Below are 17,533 nucleotides of genomic sequence, written 5' to 3'. Positions count from 1 at the left end.
AGGTCCAAATCTTCCATTGTTGGAGCCTAGGGATCTGTCATTTGGCATGGGTCAGTTAGCCTTGGAAAACCTCCTCTTTAATGTCATTTCGAGGGTAAAGTCCAACCATATGGAAAGATAAAAATCACATCTTTCTTGGAAGAGGTTCTCAACACAGGTTGTTGCTATAGTGGGAGAGTAGGTTTCTAATTCTTTTTCTCGTCTCTACCTAGAGATAGAAAATTCTAGGCTTGGGGGGAGCTAGGACTTTATTAACTCAGATACAGAGGGAGTGTTCAGTGAAGGCATGCAGTATTTTTAGCCATTCATTCATATTCATAATTACTACAATTTTTAATTAAACTATAGAATCACCACCTCCCCTTCATTATGGCCTCACATTTAGCCTACTTATAACTTGTTCAATTCAAGGCAACCTTAGTTAAATGCATTATCTAGATATATATAATAACCTTAGTCTACCTCATAATCGAAAGTTAACCCCTATTTGACACATAACCCAACCTTCCTAACTTTTTATCAAAACTCAATTAGTTAATCAATTACCCCTACTTAGTCGACTATCCAACAAAGATACATATTTTAGCCTTTAGATCAAGTTTCTTTGTCAACTTATCAAGCACATGAACATATGCAATGAATTAACCAAATAGTTTTAAGTGTGATAATTCAGTATTCCTCCCTAAAAATCATTTTTCAAAGGATCATATCATGAACTAGAATTTGTAGGAGTTATATTCATGTGGGACCGCTTATTGTTTCAAGTGTTTCAAGCCGAGCACTAATGGCTACCTCTCACATAGCCGACGTGCCATCCATATCTACGGGTGTAATGAGCTTACCTCCATGCCGTTCGAGTTACCTCCTCTCCCACACACTCCGGTAGCTCCACGATCCGAGTGCAAGCTTCAAGCGAGCTCCATCCTCAAGCTCCACGCTCCAAGCTCCATCACCACGAGCAAGAGAAGAGAAGAGAGGAGAAGAGAAGAAGAGAGGAGAAGATGGAGAGCTTCTCCACCCCACGGTCCCTCACCCTCACACACTCACTCCCTCACACTCCCTCTCTCACTTTTATGGACAGCAACACAATAATGGCCAATCTCATCAATATGAGCGGGAATACAAGGAGAAAATAAAAATTTCTAATTTCAAGGGTGAAAATCCATCCCCTACCAAATTAGAAGAATGTTTTGACAAGCTTGAGATGTATTTCTCTTTGTATCCTAGACCAGAGAATGCCAAGATTAAATTTGCAGCCCTAGAGGGATATGCACACACTTGGTGGCAGTACATGTCAAGGATGGGTAATGAATTCTTGATATGGGATGCATTATACATCATAATTGGCTGTAGGCATTGGCTGTAGGCATGCAGTGTCATGAATATTATAGTCCATTTAGGTATAGAGCATAATTGTTCATAACAATATATTGTCCTAAAAATTGCAAATCAGTATTTCCCATCTTTGAACTTCATAACCTTTTTTCTCTATGAGTATATTGTCCTGACATCTTGATATGATGACTTAATCTTGAAACTCCCAAAATAATCACAGATCTAAAATTTTAGCTTGAATGGAAAACAAGATCTTCAAGAAGAAAGATAAAACCTGAATGATCTGCCTTGAATCCATAGGATTGAGAAGTTTTGAAGAGATTGAATTCTTCAAAAACAAGAACTTTAAGATATCCTCCTTCAAACAATTTGACTGCAGGGTATTTCACAAAGGGGAGTAAGCCTAGAGGTTTGTGAAAACCTTCAAACTTCTCTGGAGGGAAAGTGTTTGTGACCCACACCTGCCGGCACACCCCCCCCCCCCCCCCCCCAATAGGTGGGCTGTTTTGTGTACTTGGTGGTGCCCCCTCGCTTCAAGGCACCCTTCGTGATTGGGCAACATCGATAGTATTCTCGGATGGTCCACCATGAAGACTCACAATGGTGAAGTGGTGTATGTGCAGTAGAGATGCAGTCTTCAGCAATGACAATGGCGGAGAGAGAGAGAGAGAGAGAGATTTACGAAAAAAGAGAGAGAGAGAGAGAGAGAGAGAGAGAGAGAGAGAGAGAGAGAGAGATTTACGAAAAAAAAGAGAGAGAGAGAGAGAGAGAGAGAGAGAGAGAGAGTGTGTGGGTGTGTGTGAGCAGCAGAAGAGAGTGAGAGTGAGAGAGATACACGATGTGTGGGTACAATGAGTTGTACCTCTTTTAGGTTTTTGCGATAGTTATATGTAAAGTACAAGTACGAAGGGTATGTTCACATCCGAGCACGTATAAACGGCACGGTGGCCCTCTATTCCCAACAAATGGAAACTCTTGGTTTGATGTTGGAGCACTTTGCAAGTGCACCCCAGTCACATGCCTTGTGCATCACCCTCAGGGAGGAGCAGCTTTTGTCCATTCGTGCCATGGAAAGGGAAAGGGAACTAGAGGAGACCACAATCTAAGGTTGTCGGTCACTTTCCATCTAGGCCACAACTCTGTGATTGGCTCCCTTTCATGTTGTGCATTGGTACTATGCAAATCAGGGAAGCAAGACTGATGGATTAAGGTATCTTTATAGTATGTGTACTTCAGCAGAGGCAGCTATGGAGCTTAATGATATTTTCTCATAGCCTCCACGAAGGGAGCCATTTACATAGTCCCGTGGTACTACGGCTCCACCGTTGACAACTTTGAGCTCCACAACAGACTTCCTTGCTATTCCGTCATCTTGCCTTACCTGGACTTGTTGTCAAGTACTAATAGTTGGTAGAGGATTATGGGCGTTGCTTTAGCACGGTCCTCCCTCCTCTTTTGCTGATGTAGTTACGGCTGCAAAGGTCCTGAAAGTACGGGTGGCAATGGAAGATACAAAAAAGATTTGAAGTTTTCAAAGATTGAGATAGATAGGCAGACCTTTAGACAACATGTCATTGTGAGACAGGACAGCCCAGTGCCTACGATGCCATGGCTTTGGACACTAGCCCGTGGTCAATGGACACTAGCCCGTGGGTTGTATTCGCTTTGGTGCAAGGGCTACACGAGAGATTCACGAGGGTCCAACAGTGTTAGAGGGGGAGGAGATAGGATGGGCTACAGTTGACACCGTAGCCTCAGCAGAGGTTGGGGGCCATAAATTAGGTCCCCACTAGAGGCCCCCCCTTAGCAACCACCACCTCCACCCTTGTAGGAGAGCATGGGTTCCCTTACTACCCCCACTCCCTTTGTAAGACTCACCACCCCAGCAAGCCTCTTCCTCCCCAAAACACACACACATACACAGCCCCTTTGCCTAGCCCCTCACCAGCCTCATGCCCCTTAGTCACAGTATCCCCCCACAGGGGCGACGTCCTCCACAACCGTGCTAGCTCACCTCACCTATAGTCTACCTCCCCTCCGCACAATGCCACTAGTTTTGTGGTAGTGTCCGCTCCTCGCACACCCCACCCCCCCCCCCCCCCCCCAAAAAAAGGCACAACTTATGATATAGGAGTTTATCGCCAATACCTGCAATTTTACATGCATAGTTATCCCCCAAGTGGACAACACCATGTGCATCCCCATTGTAGTCAAAAAGCCACTCATGATGTGGTGTAACATGAAAAGACGCACTTGAATCAAGTATCTAAGTGTGCATGTCATCATCAGATTTTGCTGGTAAATGCATGTGCACTCAAAGATGAAGGAAGAAGTACATCATCGTCACTGTCATTCTCATGAGTGACTACATTTACCTCTCTTCACATTGCTTTAAGTACATCACCGTCACTGTCATTCTGATGAGTGACTACATTAACCTCTATCTTCACATTGGTTTTCTTTGTAGGTTGGCTGTCCTTTTTCTCAATCTTGTTGTCTTCAGTGTTTTTGCTTTTGGCTTTCTCTTTCTTCAATTGAAAACAGTCCCGTTTGTAGTGCCCTTTCCTCCCACAATGATGACACTCCATATTTTTGCCACGAGACTTGTTGCCTGCTCTATTTTTAGAACTGCCCTTTTGCTGAAATCTGCCCCTAGCGTGCAATGCATTAGAAGACTTGTTTGCTGAATTATTTTTCCTATTGAGTTCTTCCATCAGCAAGGAACTCTCCACATCATAATATAAAAATTGAGCAATTGAGTTACTCAAAGCTGTCCTGAAAGTATCCCAACTTTCAGGCAAAGTGCATAGCAAGAAAGTAGCCTTGAGCTCATCATCAATGTAGAAATCCAAAGCAATCAGCTAACTAAAAATTGAGTAGAACTCGTTCAAATGTACAGACATGGCTGTACCTTCCTTCATGCGAAGGTCCATCAAAATTTTCAGCCAATAAACCTTGTTGGCTGCACTTTTTTTAGCATACAATTCCTGAAGTCTTTGCCACATTTTGTATGTTGAACTTAGCTTCTCAATGCTAAAGAGCAAGTTGTTTGACACTAAGAGCTCTATGGTAGAGTGTGTAGGCTCATCCAAATCATCCCATTGTTCTTGGTCCATACCTGCTGGTCTTATTTCCTTCGCTTTGATGGGCTTTACTTGTTTCTTCGGCACCAAGATATTGTAGCATTATTTTTGCCATATTGCAAAATTGTGTGCACCCTCAAGCTTCTTGATGTGCAAAAGGTGGCTGCTGTCACTGTTTCCAGCCATGATTTGCAGCTAAAAACCCATTGGATGCATCCATAGCATGTGTTTCTCAACTATTCATGGAACCAGCTGTAAACCGTTGAAACTTGAGCATAACCTGATCATAATCTGATTACTTGCTGATCTGAGAACTGATCGCAAACTACTGCAAATGTGACCTCAAACTAATTGCAAAAATTGATATGCCATTAACGCAAAAACTGACACAAAATTGATTCCAAAAGTGATCATAACGGTTCTTAACTGATCAAAATCTGAGTTGAAATTGATAAAAATTTGATCTGAAAACTGAGGCAAAAGTTCATGTCCAATTGATCATGAAGTGATCCCAAAGTGATGCAAAATCCGAGATTCACTACATACAAGGGGTGTCCACAACTGGAGGAGTGGAAGTGCTACCTCCCCCCCTCGAGCATCAGGTAATACTCCGGATCCTTGCTTTACTGAACTTGGCTGAGCTCAAATTGAAGTCGACTCTAACTGAAAGGCATCTAGCTAAAGTTGCAACAATTAAGGATGGTTTGCCAAGTCATCCTCTTCCATCCATTTTGCATTCATTGGTGAATAATTTTGAAATTTTACCAAATATCTCTTGGAAACTTTACCTCTAACCTTTCTTTCCTTATATGCAAAGATCTGCTCAGGTATCAAAATCTCATCTAGCTCGTTAACCTCGGACTGAATTTTAGTAGACATATCTTCTGGCACATCACCATGAAAAGGCCTCAACAAATTGACATAAAAGGCATTGTGTATCCGTCAATGTGGAGATAACTTGAGCCGATATGCCACATCGCTGATCTTTTTCAACACCTAGATGGATGCATAGTATCTCATACTTAACTTCGAATACAAACTCTCTTTTTCTTTAATCTTTTTTAGCCTTGCCTTTTTAAAATACGACAACACATAATCGCCCTCTGCAAACTACAAAGCACATCTATGGTGATCAACCGTTTTTTTTTGCTTTTCATGTAATCTTTGAAGTGCATACTTTATCTTTGCATAGGTTGCATCCAAGTTTTCCACATAACGCTCAACCTCAAAGATCTTATCCTTAGTTTGCAAGATAGGTGGTACCTTGTTGTTACCCTCAACCATCTCAAATGCAGCTTTGCCAGTGGAACTATGCACTGTATTGTTATAAGCAAACTCAAGGGCAAATACTGCTCCTAGTGTGTCTCCTAGTTTGAGATATAGCACCTCAAAAGATCTAACACTGTGGAATTTGCTTCCTCAGACTGACCATTTGTCTAGGGATGGAAGGATGATGAGAATTTCAGGGTGGTACCTATGTTCTCAAATAACCCCTTTCAAAATAAACTAGTTTTCCGAGGGTCTCAATCACTGACGATCTACTTTGATATACCATGATACTTAAATATCTGCTGCAAAAACAAGCATGCCATATGATCAGCCTTTATTTTCTTTCTCGGTAATGAAATGGGCATGTTTGCTAAACTTGCAAATGATAGTTCATATCCCATCATTCCTTGTAGATGTCCTAGGAAGCACAAAAATAAAGTTCATTGCAATGCTCTATCAAGGCCTATGTGGAATAGGCAAAGGCTGCAAGAAGTCGGGTATCTTTTGCCCATCATGTTTTACCTTTTGACATACAACGCATGTCCTGACAAACTGTCTATATCATGCCTCAAAGCTGGCCAATAAAAGAAATGCTCCACTGCCTTGACTATGGCATTAATACCTCTGTGTCCTGCATACGGAGGAGCATGACTTTCAGTGATAACTCTAGGTTTCAACTGCTTTGTGACACATAGTCGTCCATGCATCATCAGAAATCCATCTCTAAGCACAAAGTGCTCATGCCTCTAGCCATTGCAAAGCTGATCATAAATATTAGCGAAGTCCGATTCAACAACATATTACTCTTTCATAGTATCCAACTCCATGTGATAAAGCATGCTGACCATTGAAATTTTATGGCTTACGTAACAATGCATCAATCACAACATTCTTTTTATCATCAATATGTACAATCTGAAAATGAAACATAGAGAGAAAATTTGCCTATCTCATATGCTTCTATGAGAACTTTGTCTATGTCAGAAAGTACCTTAAAGTCCGATGATATGTTTGCAGTGTAAAATTAGTCCCCAACAAATAATGTTTCCATGTAGACAGTACATAAATTATAGCCAAGAGCTCTTTCTCATAGATCTACAAATTCTTCTTTGCACTGTGGAGAATTCGGCTCTCATAAGCCACAACATGACCACCCTGCTTGTTACCTTAAGCATCACACTGAACCACGAACGACTTCTTTAGATCGGGCAACACAAGCATAGGATTTGAAGTCATCCTATCCTTCAACTTTTCAAATGCTGAAAATTTCCACTACTGTCCATCTAAATGACACATCCTTCTTTTGCAAGACATGCAATAAACATGCAATTTTAGCAGACCCGCGTATATACTTCCTCTAGTAAGAACATAAATCCAAGAAGCTGCGAATCTCATGCACATTTCTCAAAGGTGGCCATGATTGTATTGCCTCAACCTTTGCAGGGTCCATGCGAATACCATCAACCGATACAATATGCCCCAAAAAGTGGATTTCATGCAAGAAGAATTGACTTTTCTTGTCATTGATAAGGAGCCTATGCTCATGCAATTCATTGAACACAATGTCCAAGTTTCTTCTATGCTTTGCCTCGTTCTTTGAATAGACAATCATGTCATTAAAGAAAGTGCCCACAAATCCTCTATGTCGCCTAAAGATGTGATCCATCATCTGATTAAAAGTGGCAAGAGCATTCGTAAGTCCAAAAGACATATCAAGAAACTCATACAATACAAAAGATGTCTTAAAAGTTGTCTCAAGCACATTTTCCAATCTAATGCATATCTGATGATATCCACTTTTCAAATCTATATGATTGAATATGGCTGGCCCTGCAATCTATCCATAACATTATCGATCCGAGGGGTCAGAAAGCGATTCTTTATTGCGATCTTGTTTAGAGCATGATAATCAATGCACATACGCCATGAACCATCCTTTTTTTGTACCAAAAGCATTGGAGAACAAAAAGTAGATGAACTGGAATAAATTATTTCTTTTTCTAACAGCTCATTCACTTGACTCATAATCTCCTTGTGGTAGGCTGCACTAACTCTATAGGGTAGCTTATTAGGTGGGCTACTTATAGGGATAAGATCTATACCATGATCTTTTGGCATTTCAAGTGGTATTCGCTGTTGAAGTAACCAAGAGAAGCAATCAACATACATTTTCAGAAATGACTTGCAATCCTCCTCTAACTTAGGCATATTCCCAACATCCTCACTATCATCTTTATCCTTGGTAAAAATCAAGTACGCTGAAAGATGATTTTTCATTACTTTAGAAATTGTAGCTCCAGATATAATAGGGATAGATTTATCTTTTAATTTTATATCAAGTGTGAGTGTCTTTTCCTTATGCTGAATAGTGATCTCTTTTGCACGAGAATCAATCATTGCATTTGTACAGCGACACTATGGCATTCCAAGCAATACATCACAACCTTCAAGTGGAGTAATGAAGAACTCTTCGCTGTCCACATATCCTTGTTTGTGCAACTGAAGCTTTCCAATGAGTGGTGTGATAGGCTTTGTATGGCCTTTGCATGCCATTTTAACTTTTCCCATGGATTCCATCTCATCTTCTCTGATGCCTAGATGGGCTGCCATGTCAATAGAGATGAAGTTAGCTCATGTACCATCATCAAAGAAAATCAATGCATACTGATCCCTAATTTTGCTCCATGCTCTGCACAACTCAGTAGCATCATCATTGGGCTGATCACTAATAGCATCGAGTACCAATCCCCTTGATGTTTTGGGCTTCTTTCCTTTAGGATCACTGTGATTTTTTTATTTTCCAGCTTGCTGCCTTTTGGGATAGTCTCTTGCAATGTTATCCTCGTGTTCACAAATGAAGCATTTATTTGCAGCCATCAATTCCCTACGTTGTACCAATGTTTTCGAGCCCTTTCTTTGCTGTTTTGGCATCTTTTCAGGCTGATTTTCGGATCTGCCCCTTAACTTTAAACAACTCTTTATTCGGCTTCTCCCCACTCTCAAGGAAGCCCGAATCCTTTCCATATAGCAAAGTATCTGTTGTACTAGTAGTCTCTATGAGCTAAAATATACTAGATACGGTAGATTTAATGTAAAAATCCTTGATTCCTTTGGGCAATATAGAAACATATTTTTCCACTTGCTCATGAAGGGGTACCGGCCGATAGGAAGTGATAGGCAGCAATGCATCCCAAAACTTCTTATTATATTGCTTCAAATTCTTACATTCCTTAGCATCCAACTTATTCCAAGTTGTCATGATGTCCACCTCAAAGGCACTTGTCAACCAATTCGATGCAAACATTTGCTTGAATTATACCCATGTTGATGGTGCTCTACCTTGCATCAAAAGAGTGGACCTCCTCTTCAAGAAAGTGACCACCTTTCAAATCCTTGAGAACTCCGTGAAGTTTCTCCTTAAATAGGTTTCATTAAACAGTTAAATGAAAGTCAAATCTTTCAGCCTATCTTGTGCATCATTGAAGAGGTCAAACTTGACTACTTTTCCACTCTCATCGTAGTCATTTGTTGCTTCTTCGGGTGTCAAGTTGTCATACACTAGCCGTTGCAAAAAGAGTGCATTCGCTCAATTTACATCAAAACTAATACCAAACGGAGCATTTGCATGACCGGCACTCATTCCTTGAGCCCCATAAGTATTTGGGGGTGTAGGTGCATTACCAAACATGCTACTGTGTGCCCCATGCATCAAGCCAATGCTATCATACATAGGGTTTTGCATATTTCTAGCCGTACCCAAATATATTGGGCCTTGCACACCATGCATTGGCTACTACATATTGTAGGGATTTTTGTCTTACATTCTCGTATGCGGTCCCTATCCTATCGTAGCATGAAAAATTGTTCTACTACCAAAGTATCCTAGTTGCCCCATCATAGCATGCATGCCCCACTGTCCAAAATCCATTGGATGGACACTTCCATGATGGCCTTGCATTTGCATTTCTTGCCCCGCAGGTACTAATTGTTTTGCTTCCATAGCATTTTTGGGAGCTTCAAATTAAGGATTTGGCATTTTCTTCGATGCACCTTGTTGTCCCAAAGGTATAAAAGATGACTTGTTCTTCTTGTCCTTGCTGTTTTTCTTTGAAGCATTCAAAAATCCGGTGAATTGATGATCCTTTGCCAATTCAGCAAAGAGATTTGCTGCTGTCTTCATCGGATTCTTGAATTGGTCATCAAATTCCTCTTCACTTTGCTGGTCATCAACCTCATTATGCCTTGAAGCCCTTGCATCTTGCCCAAGAACAACGTTTTCAACTTGTTGTCCATGGTCTGAGCCTTGTCCAAGATTAGGCATTACATTTTCTTCTTCCCCATATGAGTATCCATACTGCAAGGCATCATCATTGCTTCATTATATCTCACTATAAGAGGACATATTGCTGTAATTTCTCAGTTGAGAGCAAAAATCAGCACTAGCACAAAGCTTTGGCTTGCAATCATGTGCCTTGGGTGGCCCACCAAATCAAGGGATTGAGTTGAATCTGGGCAATAGAACCAAGAAACCACCCTTTCTCCTCGGATAATGCTGGTAAAACTTGATCAAGCACCTAATTACAACAATTAAGCTGAGCATTAATTGAAATGGACACATAACCTTGACAATCTTGGACAATAGACACCCGGTTGGCCCAAAAGCCTGGCACCCTTGTTAGTATTTCTTTATCTTTAATTGCTAATGGATAGTATACAAGTTGAGATTCCACAATCACCTTTGCTAATCCAAGAGTCCCTTGTTGCACATACAATCAGCAAGTAATTCAGCCAATTGCCCCTAATTTTCACCCAAGATTTACACAAATGGAACCACCAACTGGCCAACTGCTGCCCCAATTTACAATGAATGACTTTGCATTTGAAATCCTTGTCAATTCCTCAAATTTCAGGTGTTGATTTCAATGTATGATGCCTGTTCTTGTTGGCATGGGTCCCAAGGTGGCTGTCAAACCTTAATTTTTGCAGAAATTTGACCCCCAAAGCCTAGCTGGCATAACTTATCACAGCTTTTGTCTTTGGCACCCACAACATTCTCGAGTTCCTTGGCCTGTTACCATGAAATAACTACCATGTGCATCACATGTGCTAAACAACCGTGCGCATTTGATTAATAACTTAATCAAATGTTATCAACAAGATGAAAGCATCTTAAAATTTCACATCCCCGTAACACAATCCATATTTGCATCATAGATCAACAACTCTAGAAAAATCCTGGCAATCAAATGCTAATATTGATATTAGTGTGTCAAATGAATCTGTGGCAGATGTTGATTACAAATTTCCAAACACTTTTTTTAGGGTTTGGCTTTTTGGGAAATTTGAAATAGGTGTTTCATAGGTTTTTGAAATGTTCAGGTATGAAATGAGTTTCCTAACCTGATAAAATGGGTTCCTTGGCAACTATGGGAGTGTGTGTGTTGCTTTATTGGGTGAGGCCTCCACTTTGTTAGCACTGTCTAGACTATGCACTAATATCTTATAACAAGGTAAAATGTATTCAGATGGAGATGATGGCCTGTTCTAAAGAGGGAGAATTTTTGGTTGGGTTACAGCCACTTTAGAGGAATTATCATATCGTCACCTAGAAAGAAAGAAAGAAAGAAAGAAAGAGGGAGGTGATTGACTCGAGAGAGTATCTAGGTAGCACATGTTAAAGGCTTCGGGTGCTTGCTTCGAGAAGAAAGTGGTGTATGAATACACATGTAGCCATAGTCCACAATGGAGGGTTGGAGACTCTTAGGGGAGGCTTGTGCAGAGAGGTCGGTAGGATTTGCAGGGAATATGTCTTCTGAGATGCCCTCATTACGTAAGATTAACCTTTTAGCTGGCCTAAACTTTTGAAGAAAACCTCCAAGATTAGAAACCTACTAAAGACGTGTTACAAAGATCACTATGTGAGCAATAAATGCGAAAACTGTAGATAAAATGATATAAAGATAGATGTTAGACATCTCCCAATCACCACTAGAAGATTATGGAAAGCATCAATTATACCAAACTATATAGGAGTTCCCAAGATGGAAGAGGATGAATGCATCTCACGTGGCAGAAGGCCACCTCTCTCTCTGAGTAAGGGAACATGAGTAAGGGAACAATCTGAGTCACCCTGTAATATGTGCATTCAGCCTTTTAGAATGTGTATTATCCATATGGAAACATGAGTAAGGGTCTCACTGCTCAGAAGCCTTAATATGCTGCTGCTTCTTGACCTGGTCACCTCTTCTTGTCCCAATGTACCAATCCAAGTGAAAACAAATAATTCTAGAACCGGCTCCCATCCAAGTACAGTTATGCATATGCACTTCATTTTGTCTAAGAAAATTCCAATGCATTTATTAAAAGTGTATCTGCTGTCTTCTAACATAATAGGATGAAAATCCTGACAAGCACAGGCTGGCCCTCTGCCTAGAATGGAAGCCACTACTATACACAGAGAACTCTCTCTCTGCGAGTATCCTGAAAAATCAGTACAACCCTATACTGCTTGGACTGTAAGGCACTTCTGCATCTTCAATGGACAACTTCTACTCTGCTGTATACCAGCTAAGTGCTTATTAATAGGCTTCTATGAGCTGTTGGGATCCTCACTTTTTTTAAACAGAGAAAAGGAACTTCCATCAATAAAACTCCTCAGGGACAATGTATCCCAAGGCAAAGTACAGTATACAAACAACCCAATAGGGGACTTCCTTAACAAAAAATATACAACAAAGGTGGAAGTTTATTACAAGGCCTGAATAAATAACCAATGAAGGGGTCCATAGTGCTAGACTGTATATCTGATAGTGAAAGGTGCCAGAATCCCAAATCCTGATGGTCTCCAAGGTGCCTTGCATCCTCTCCTATCTCCCATAGACAGTTTGGACCAGATCTTGGAGGGAGCCTCCGCGGTGTGTATATCCAATAGATCTATAGTATGGCTGCATCTGGTGGTCCATATGTACCAAGCAATGCTGCTGGGGTCTTCTTGATCCTACTCATATGAACATGCCAGCCAAGTGCATATTGAGAGGCTCCAATCAGCTGTTGAGAAGCTGCTGTAGTCGTGTTGATGATAGTTGGTAAGACCCCTTATCTCATTCTCATGCTGTGAATATGAACTTCAATTAGTTGATGATTAAGGAGTATTAAAACTGACTGATTTTTAAGCCTTTTCTGTTCTCAGCTGTATTGGTAATTTGCCTTATACTAATGATGTATGCACATGTCAGGACCAAACTGATGCAGATGTTCCTTGAAAAAAGTGAAGGAAATGAAACCATTCTAGCTTCTAGGTGCTGCTATAGAAGCTTGTCAAGTATGAAACTCGACGAGATGAATCAACTCTGCCAAATGCTTGGCGCAACAGCTGCTGCTTGCAGCGTATGTGGCAATGTTGAGTCTTCTTGTTCATTCTCATCTTGTAGGCCCCAACGCAAATCAAATTCCTCTACGATCCAACAGCTGCAGCGGTATTGTATCATGCAAATCTCTACATTGCCAAAGACAGTCCTGTTGCATTTGTATGACCAGGATCTTTTGTATGTCTTTAGGTGGATGCATTTGGAACCCTGGAACATTTTAGCACCATATCATCTGATTCTGAGTTTGATGCAACAAACACGGGAACAACGGTTTCCTGTTGGCACTTGTAGAATGATTCAACGGATGACAGAAAATGTCCTCACAAGTTTGGAAAGAGCTGACCATGCTGCTGATAAGCGATATCTGTACATGGAAGCACAAATGTTGTTATGTGCATCAGAAGCTGCTCTCCGATGTGGAAATAACAGACTAGCTTTACAGAGAGCCCTGGATTCTACTGCACTCCAGCTTTCTGATCCTTTGAAATCTCTGTGTCATTTGCAGCTTGCCAAATGCTATGCTATTCAAGGGAATATATCTGCTGTAGCTGCAACATATGAGAAAATTAATAGTCTTGGGAGGGGGGACTTTCTGACATGGCTTTCGATTATTGATCTCACTTCCACTTGCAGATTAGAGGAAGTATGTGATTTTCCATCTAAAAGCTACGAGTTAGTGCTGCCTCAAATTACCAAAGCTCAAAAGGCACTTTTGGCATTCAAAGCTGCAGAGAAGAGTGCCCGAAAGGGGGACTTTATAAGTGCAGAACAAGCAGCTTTAAATGCATTAACCTTAAGGACGGAATCTGATGAGCTGCATCTTCTACATGGTACTTTTAAATAGGGATATGATCATTTTGCATTAAGCATTGATTTTATGTTCTCAATTCTCATGCATTTCGAATGTCAGGTGCAATTGGTATGGAGCTAAGCAAAACTGATTCAGGATCCTCATATCTAGCCTCAGCTGTTCGCAGCCTTTCAATAGTTGCTTCAAGCAGCGTCGTGAAGCTGCCAATAGCAAGTCTTATGCTTGCCCAGGCACAGGCGGGTAAAACTAATAACACAATGAAATGGGAGAAACTTATAAGATCAGAATGGTCTATTTGGCCTCCAGGTTAGCTGCACTGCTCTAGTCTTTTCATCTTTCTTGATCAAAATATTGGTTCTGTTGTTTCTCGTCCTCTGTGCTTACCTAGAATGCCTCCTTGCAGAACACAAACCAGCTGAGGTCTACTTTCAAATGGGCTTACTAGCAAAGAGATCAAAAGGTACAGACGTAACTGATTCCAGGGCTGTAGATTTGAATTACAGTTCAAGATCATGGTTCAGAAGAGCAGTGCACTTGAATCCCTCCTGCACTCGTTATTGGACCATGCTTCAGCAGACAGAAGTTGTAACACACTCATGATCAAGCAACTGCAGTTGTTATTTAGTCAAAGGAGGTTCTCTTGCACACCAACAGCCGAGCGACTGGATTGATTTTATAGTAAAAGAAGGTTCTTTACTCTTCACAAGAAGCCCTTAAGAGGGACGACTGACAAATAATGTTTACAATGGGAACTCAAAGCCAAGTCCTGTATTTCCAAACACTGAAGGTGGTCAAAGTGCATTTGAAGGGCCTGGAGCATAAGCAAGGTCCAAAGCTGATCATGAGCATGTGGAGATCTGATAAGAGAAATCGGGTTCCCAGTTTCCTGAGCCAAGGATCATTTCAAGCTGCGAGGATGTACTCTACGTGTATGCAGTTGCTAAGTTGTCAGGTGCAATAATGAGCTATCAAGGTCTTTGACAACAGCTTGGCCACAATCTTATAGACATCTTCCCATTCTTGTTGCAGTTGTGTTTCTCTGCAAAAGCAATCCAAGGATAATGCACATGATGAAGCAATTGCTTGATCATATGTAGCAACAATCACTTGATCATATGTATTAGGAGCATAGTGCTTCACAAAAATGTCCAAAACAGGCACAGTTCTTGTCCAAATCCACAACCTTAAGCTTTCTGTGCCACTCCTTGCTCTACACTTCAAGAGCAAGTGCCATTTGTGCAGGATCTGTGCATTTGTACATTAAAGCATGTTTCATCCTGCAAACTTGTCCCATGGCCTTAATTATTTGGCAGTAGATCATGCATACTTGGGAAGCTTTTACCCAAATAGAGTGATGTGCCTAATAGGTTTTCAGAGAAAATCAGTCTTGAATTCACTAGATAGACCAGACCTTTGTCTGGTTTCAAGTATTTGAGTGTTCGTGTATCTTACAACTATTAACCTTAGCACAAGTATGCCCATGTATGCATGCATCTTTCATGATACTATGCATGCGTAGTGTGCACAACACTCTCTCTCTCTCTCTCTCTCTCTCTCTCTCTCTCTCTCTCTCATATTTGAGTTTCGTAAAATGTTTACCCTGAGGAACCCAAGTTTCTAGACACCCTAGATACTAGTTTTTACAATGGACAGCTTGGGTATACAACAAATTCTCTACTATGTGTCCACACTGACTTTGGATGAGATCGCAACAACGTTGAGAGGAGTTTTGCTTGCATTAGTGGCACTACTATCCCTTAAGTATGGAGGAGAGGTGGGAGTGACCTATCTTTCCCCTGTGGCACCGTGGTCCAAGATGGTTGAAGGTAGATACTTGTGAATTTGGATGTCTTCCATGGTGCGATTTGGTGACTCCAAGCACCAAGTTACCCAAGTGCAAGCTATTCCAATGCAACACACATGTTGCGAGCGAGCCACAGTGCGAGAGGGATATCTATGGAATGATGGCCTTGAGACACAACAGGACGTGGAGGATGCATACCATGACATGAAGGTGTCTTCTTGGCATATCTTTTGAGTTGGCTTTCGTTGCATATTCTAGATGCGATGCGGTGTTGCGTACCCATGGACCATGTTACTTGTGCGGTACTCCAAAAAAACTATTGGTATGCTAACGAGTGTTGTGAGAGACAGGCAAAGTTGTAGCTATAGCAATTGGGGCTACCATTCATAGGTCACTTAGATCTTTTCATGTCCAATGTAGAGAAAGAAGTGAGTGCTTGGCCAAGTTGGAGGCAAAGCTATACCAATCCTTTTCTCCAAGAAAAGATATTCCTATCAATAACCCCTCGGCCAAAAGGAACTTTGCAACAATAGGGCATGAAACATGGCACATGGGTAGAAACAAAAAAAGTGATTAGTATCCTTTAAGATGTCTCAAGGCATGTAGGACAAAATGATGGAGCTCAAGATTCATATGCAATCCACTTAAAGATCAAGTGACATGAAGAAGTATGAATCCCAAAGCTACAAGAGTTGTTATACATGTTGATGGTTCGAAAGTAGCCTAATGCCTAGGCTTCAAACTCTTTTATGATGGCTTTACCACCTCAATATAAATTGCTTGCTTGCCCTCTTTTCTGGTTGCCTTCATCTAGACGATCTCACATGGTTGTGCTTTGAGTTGTGCTAGTGTGAACTCATCTATGATCCATAGTTTGGTCTCCTTGAAACACTTTGATTACATCAGTGCCTTGATTTTATCTTGTACATCTCCAAACTTCGAAGTTGCTTAGTAATTCTCTTGTTTGGTGATGCGTTGTGGTGTCATCTAGTTGAATCCTTGTTTATCTAATATTTACTTTAGTTTGGTTTCTAACTCGTATGACTCCAAAGAGTCTTGGTGGTTTTCATCTTATAGTTCCTCTTGTTTTTTTCCATGCCATCCATTAGAATGTCCTTGTAGTCATGCATGAGATTCAATCTTCTTTTGCAATGTAGCTTCGCTAACTATAGAAAAAATTGTCTCTATCATACATTGTTTATGTTCTTCCTTCCTTAATTTAATTTCCTTATGTACATCCATTTGCACTCTTTTGGTTAGGTCCTTGACTTCATCTTCAATATTCTTATTAGTTGTGGTCGCATGCATCGCCAACTTCTCCTCTAATTGAGCGAAGCACACATGCGCCTTGCAAAGTCAGTCCTTCAAGGCCACATTTTCTACTTCCAAGTTGTACAATCATTGGCATTTATATTCCTTCCATGGGCTTGGCTCTCAAGTTTTCTTAGGTAATGTTACTTGGATGCTTGAGAAAGTCTTGGAGTACATCTCATCCTAGATGTCACTTGTGCATCATAGGGGGAGGTGATGAAAATATAGGAAACTTTTTTAAAAGACGGACTTATATGAACAAGCTTTTATTTAGGAGGGTTCCATGAAATAGTTGTTGACTATATGAATTGAGTATAAGAGATAGGGCAAATTGCTATATGAGAGAAGGAAAATCATGTAGACGTAGTGATTGTATGTGGTGCAGATAAACTGTTTTGTCAGATGAAAAGAGATAGGAGTAGAAAGACTGGACGAGTTGACCTATGTTCTAAGAGAGACTAGCTCTTCAATAGACTAGGCTTAGATGGAGAGGGAGAGAGAGATTAAGAGATTGGTTGTTGAGAGAGAGAGAGAGAGAGAGAGAGAGAGAGAG

The 17,533-nt window shown here is 40.9% G+C and overlaps 1 protein-coding gene across 2 annotated transcripts in view; it reads left to right on the top strand.

The window, feature by feature from the left end:
* The window catches only part of LOC148028535 (Tetratricopeptide repeat (TPR)-like superfamily protein), a 191,204-nt gene extending 175,879 nt beyond the window's left edge, over positions 1-15,325 (top strand). The window contains exons 24-27 of one of the 2 annotated variants that reach the window (XM_087688817.1): positions 12,923-13,162; positions 13,244-13,884; positions 13,965-14,171; positions 14,269-15,325. In XM_087688817.1, the coding sequence (XP_087544943.1) occupies positions 12,923-13,162; positions 13,244-13,884; positions 13,965-14,171; positions 14,269-14,465 (1,285 nt within the window). In that variant the 3' untranslated portion in view covers positions 14,466-15,325. The remainder of the gene's footprint in view (positions 1-12,922; positions 13,163-13,243; positions 13,885-13,964; positions 14,172-14,268) is intronic. The other variant, XM_087688818.1, reaches the window with a different exon arrangement.
* The last annotated feature ends 2,208 nt before the right edge of the window (positions 15,326-17,533 follow it).

This window comes from Lygodium microphyllum, chromosome 11 (assembly GCF_053477565.2).
Source record: "Lygodium microphyllum isolate KBCC chromosome 11, Lygodium_microphyllum_v1.1.10, whole genome shotgun sequence".
NCBI lineage: Eukaryota > Viridiplantae > Streptophyta > Polypodiopsida > Schizaeales > Lygodiaceae > Lygodium > Lygodium microphyllum.
Note: the sequence above shows the minus strand (reverse complement) of the source record. Positions and strands in the feature narration are given on the sequence as shown.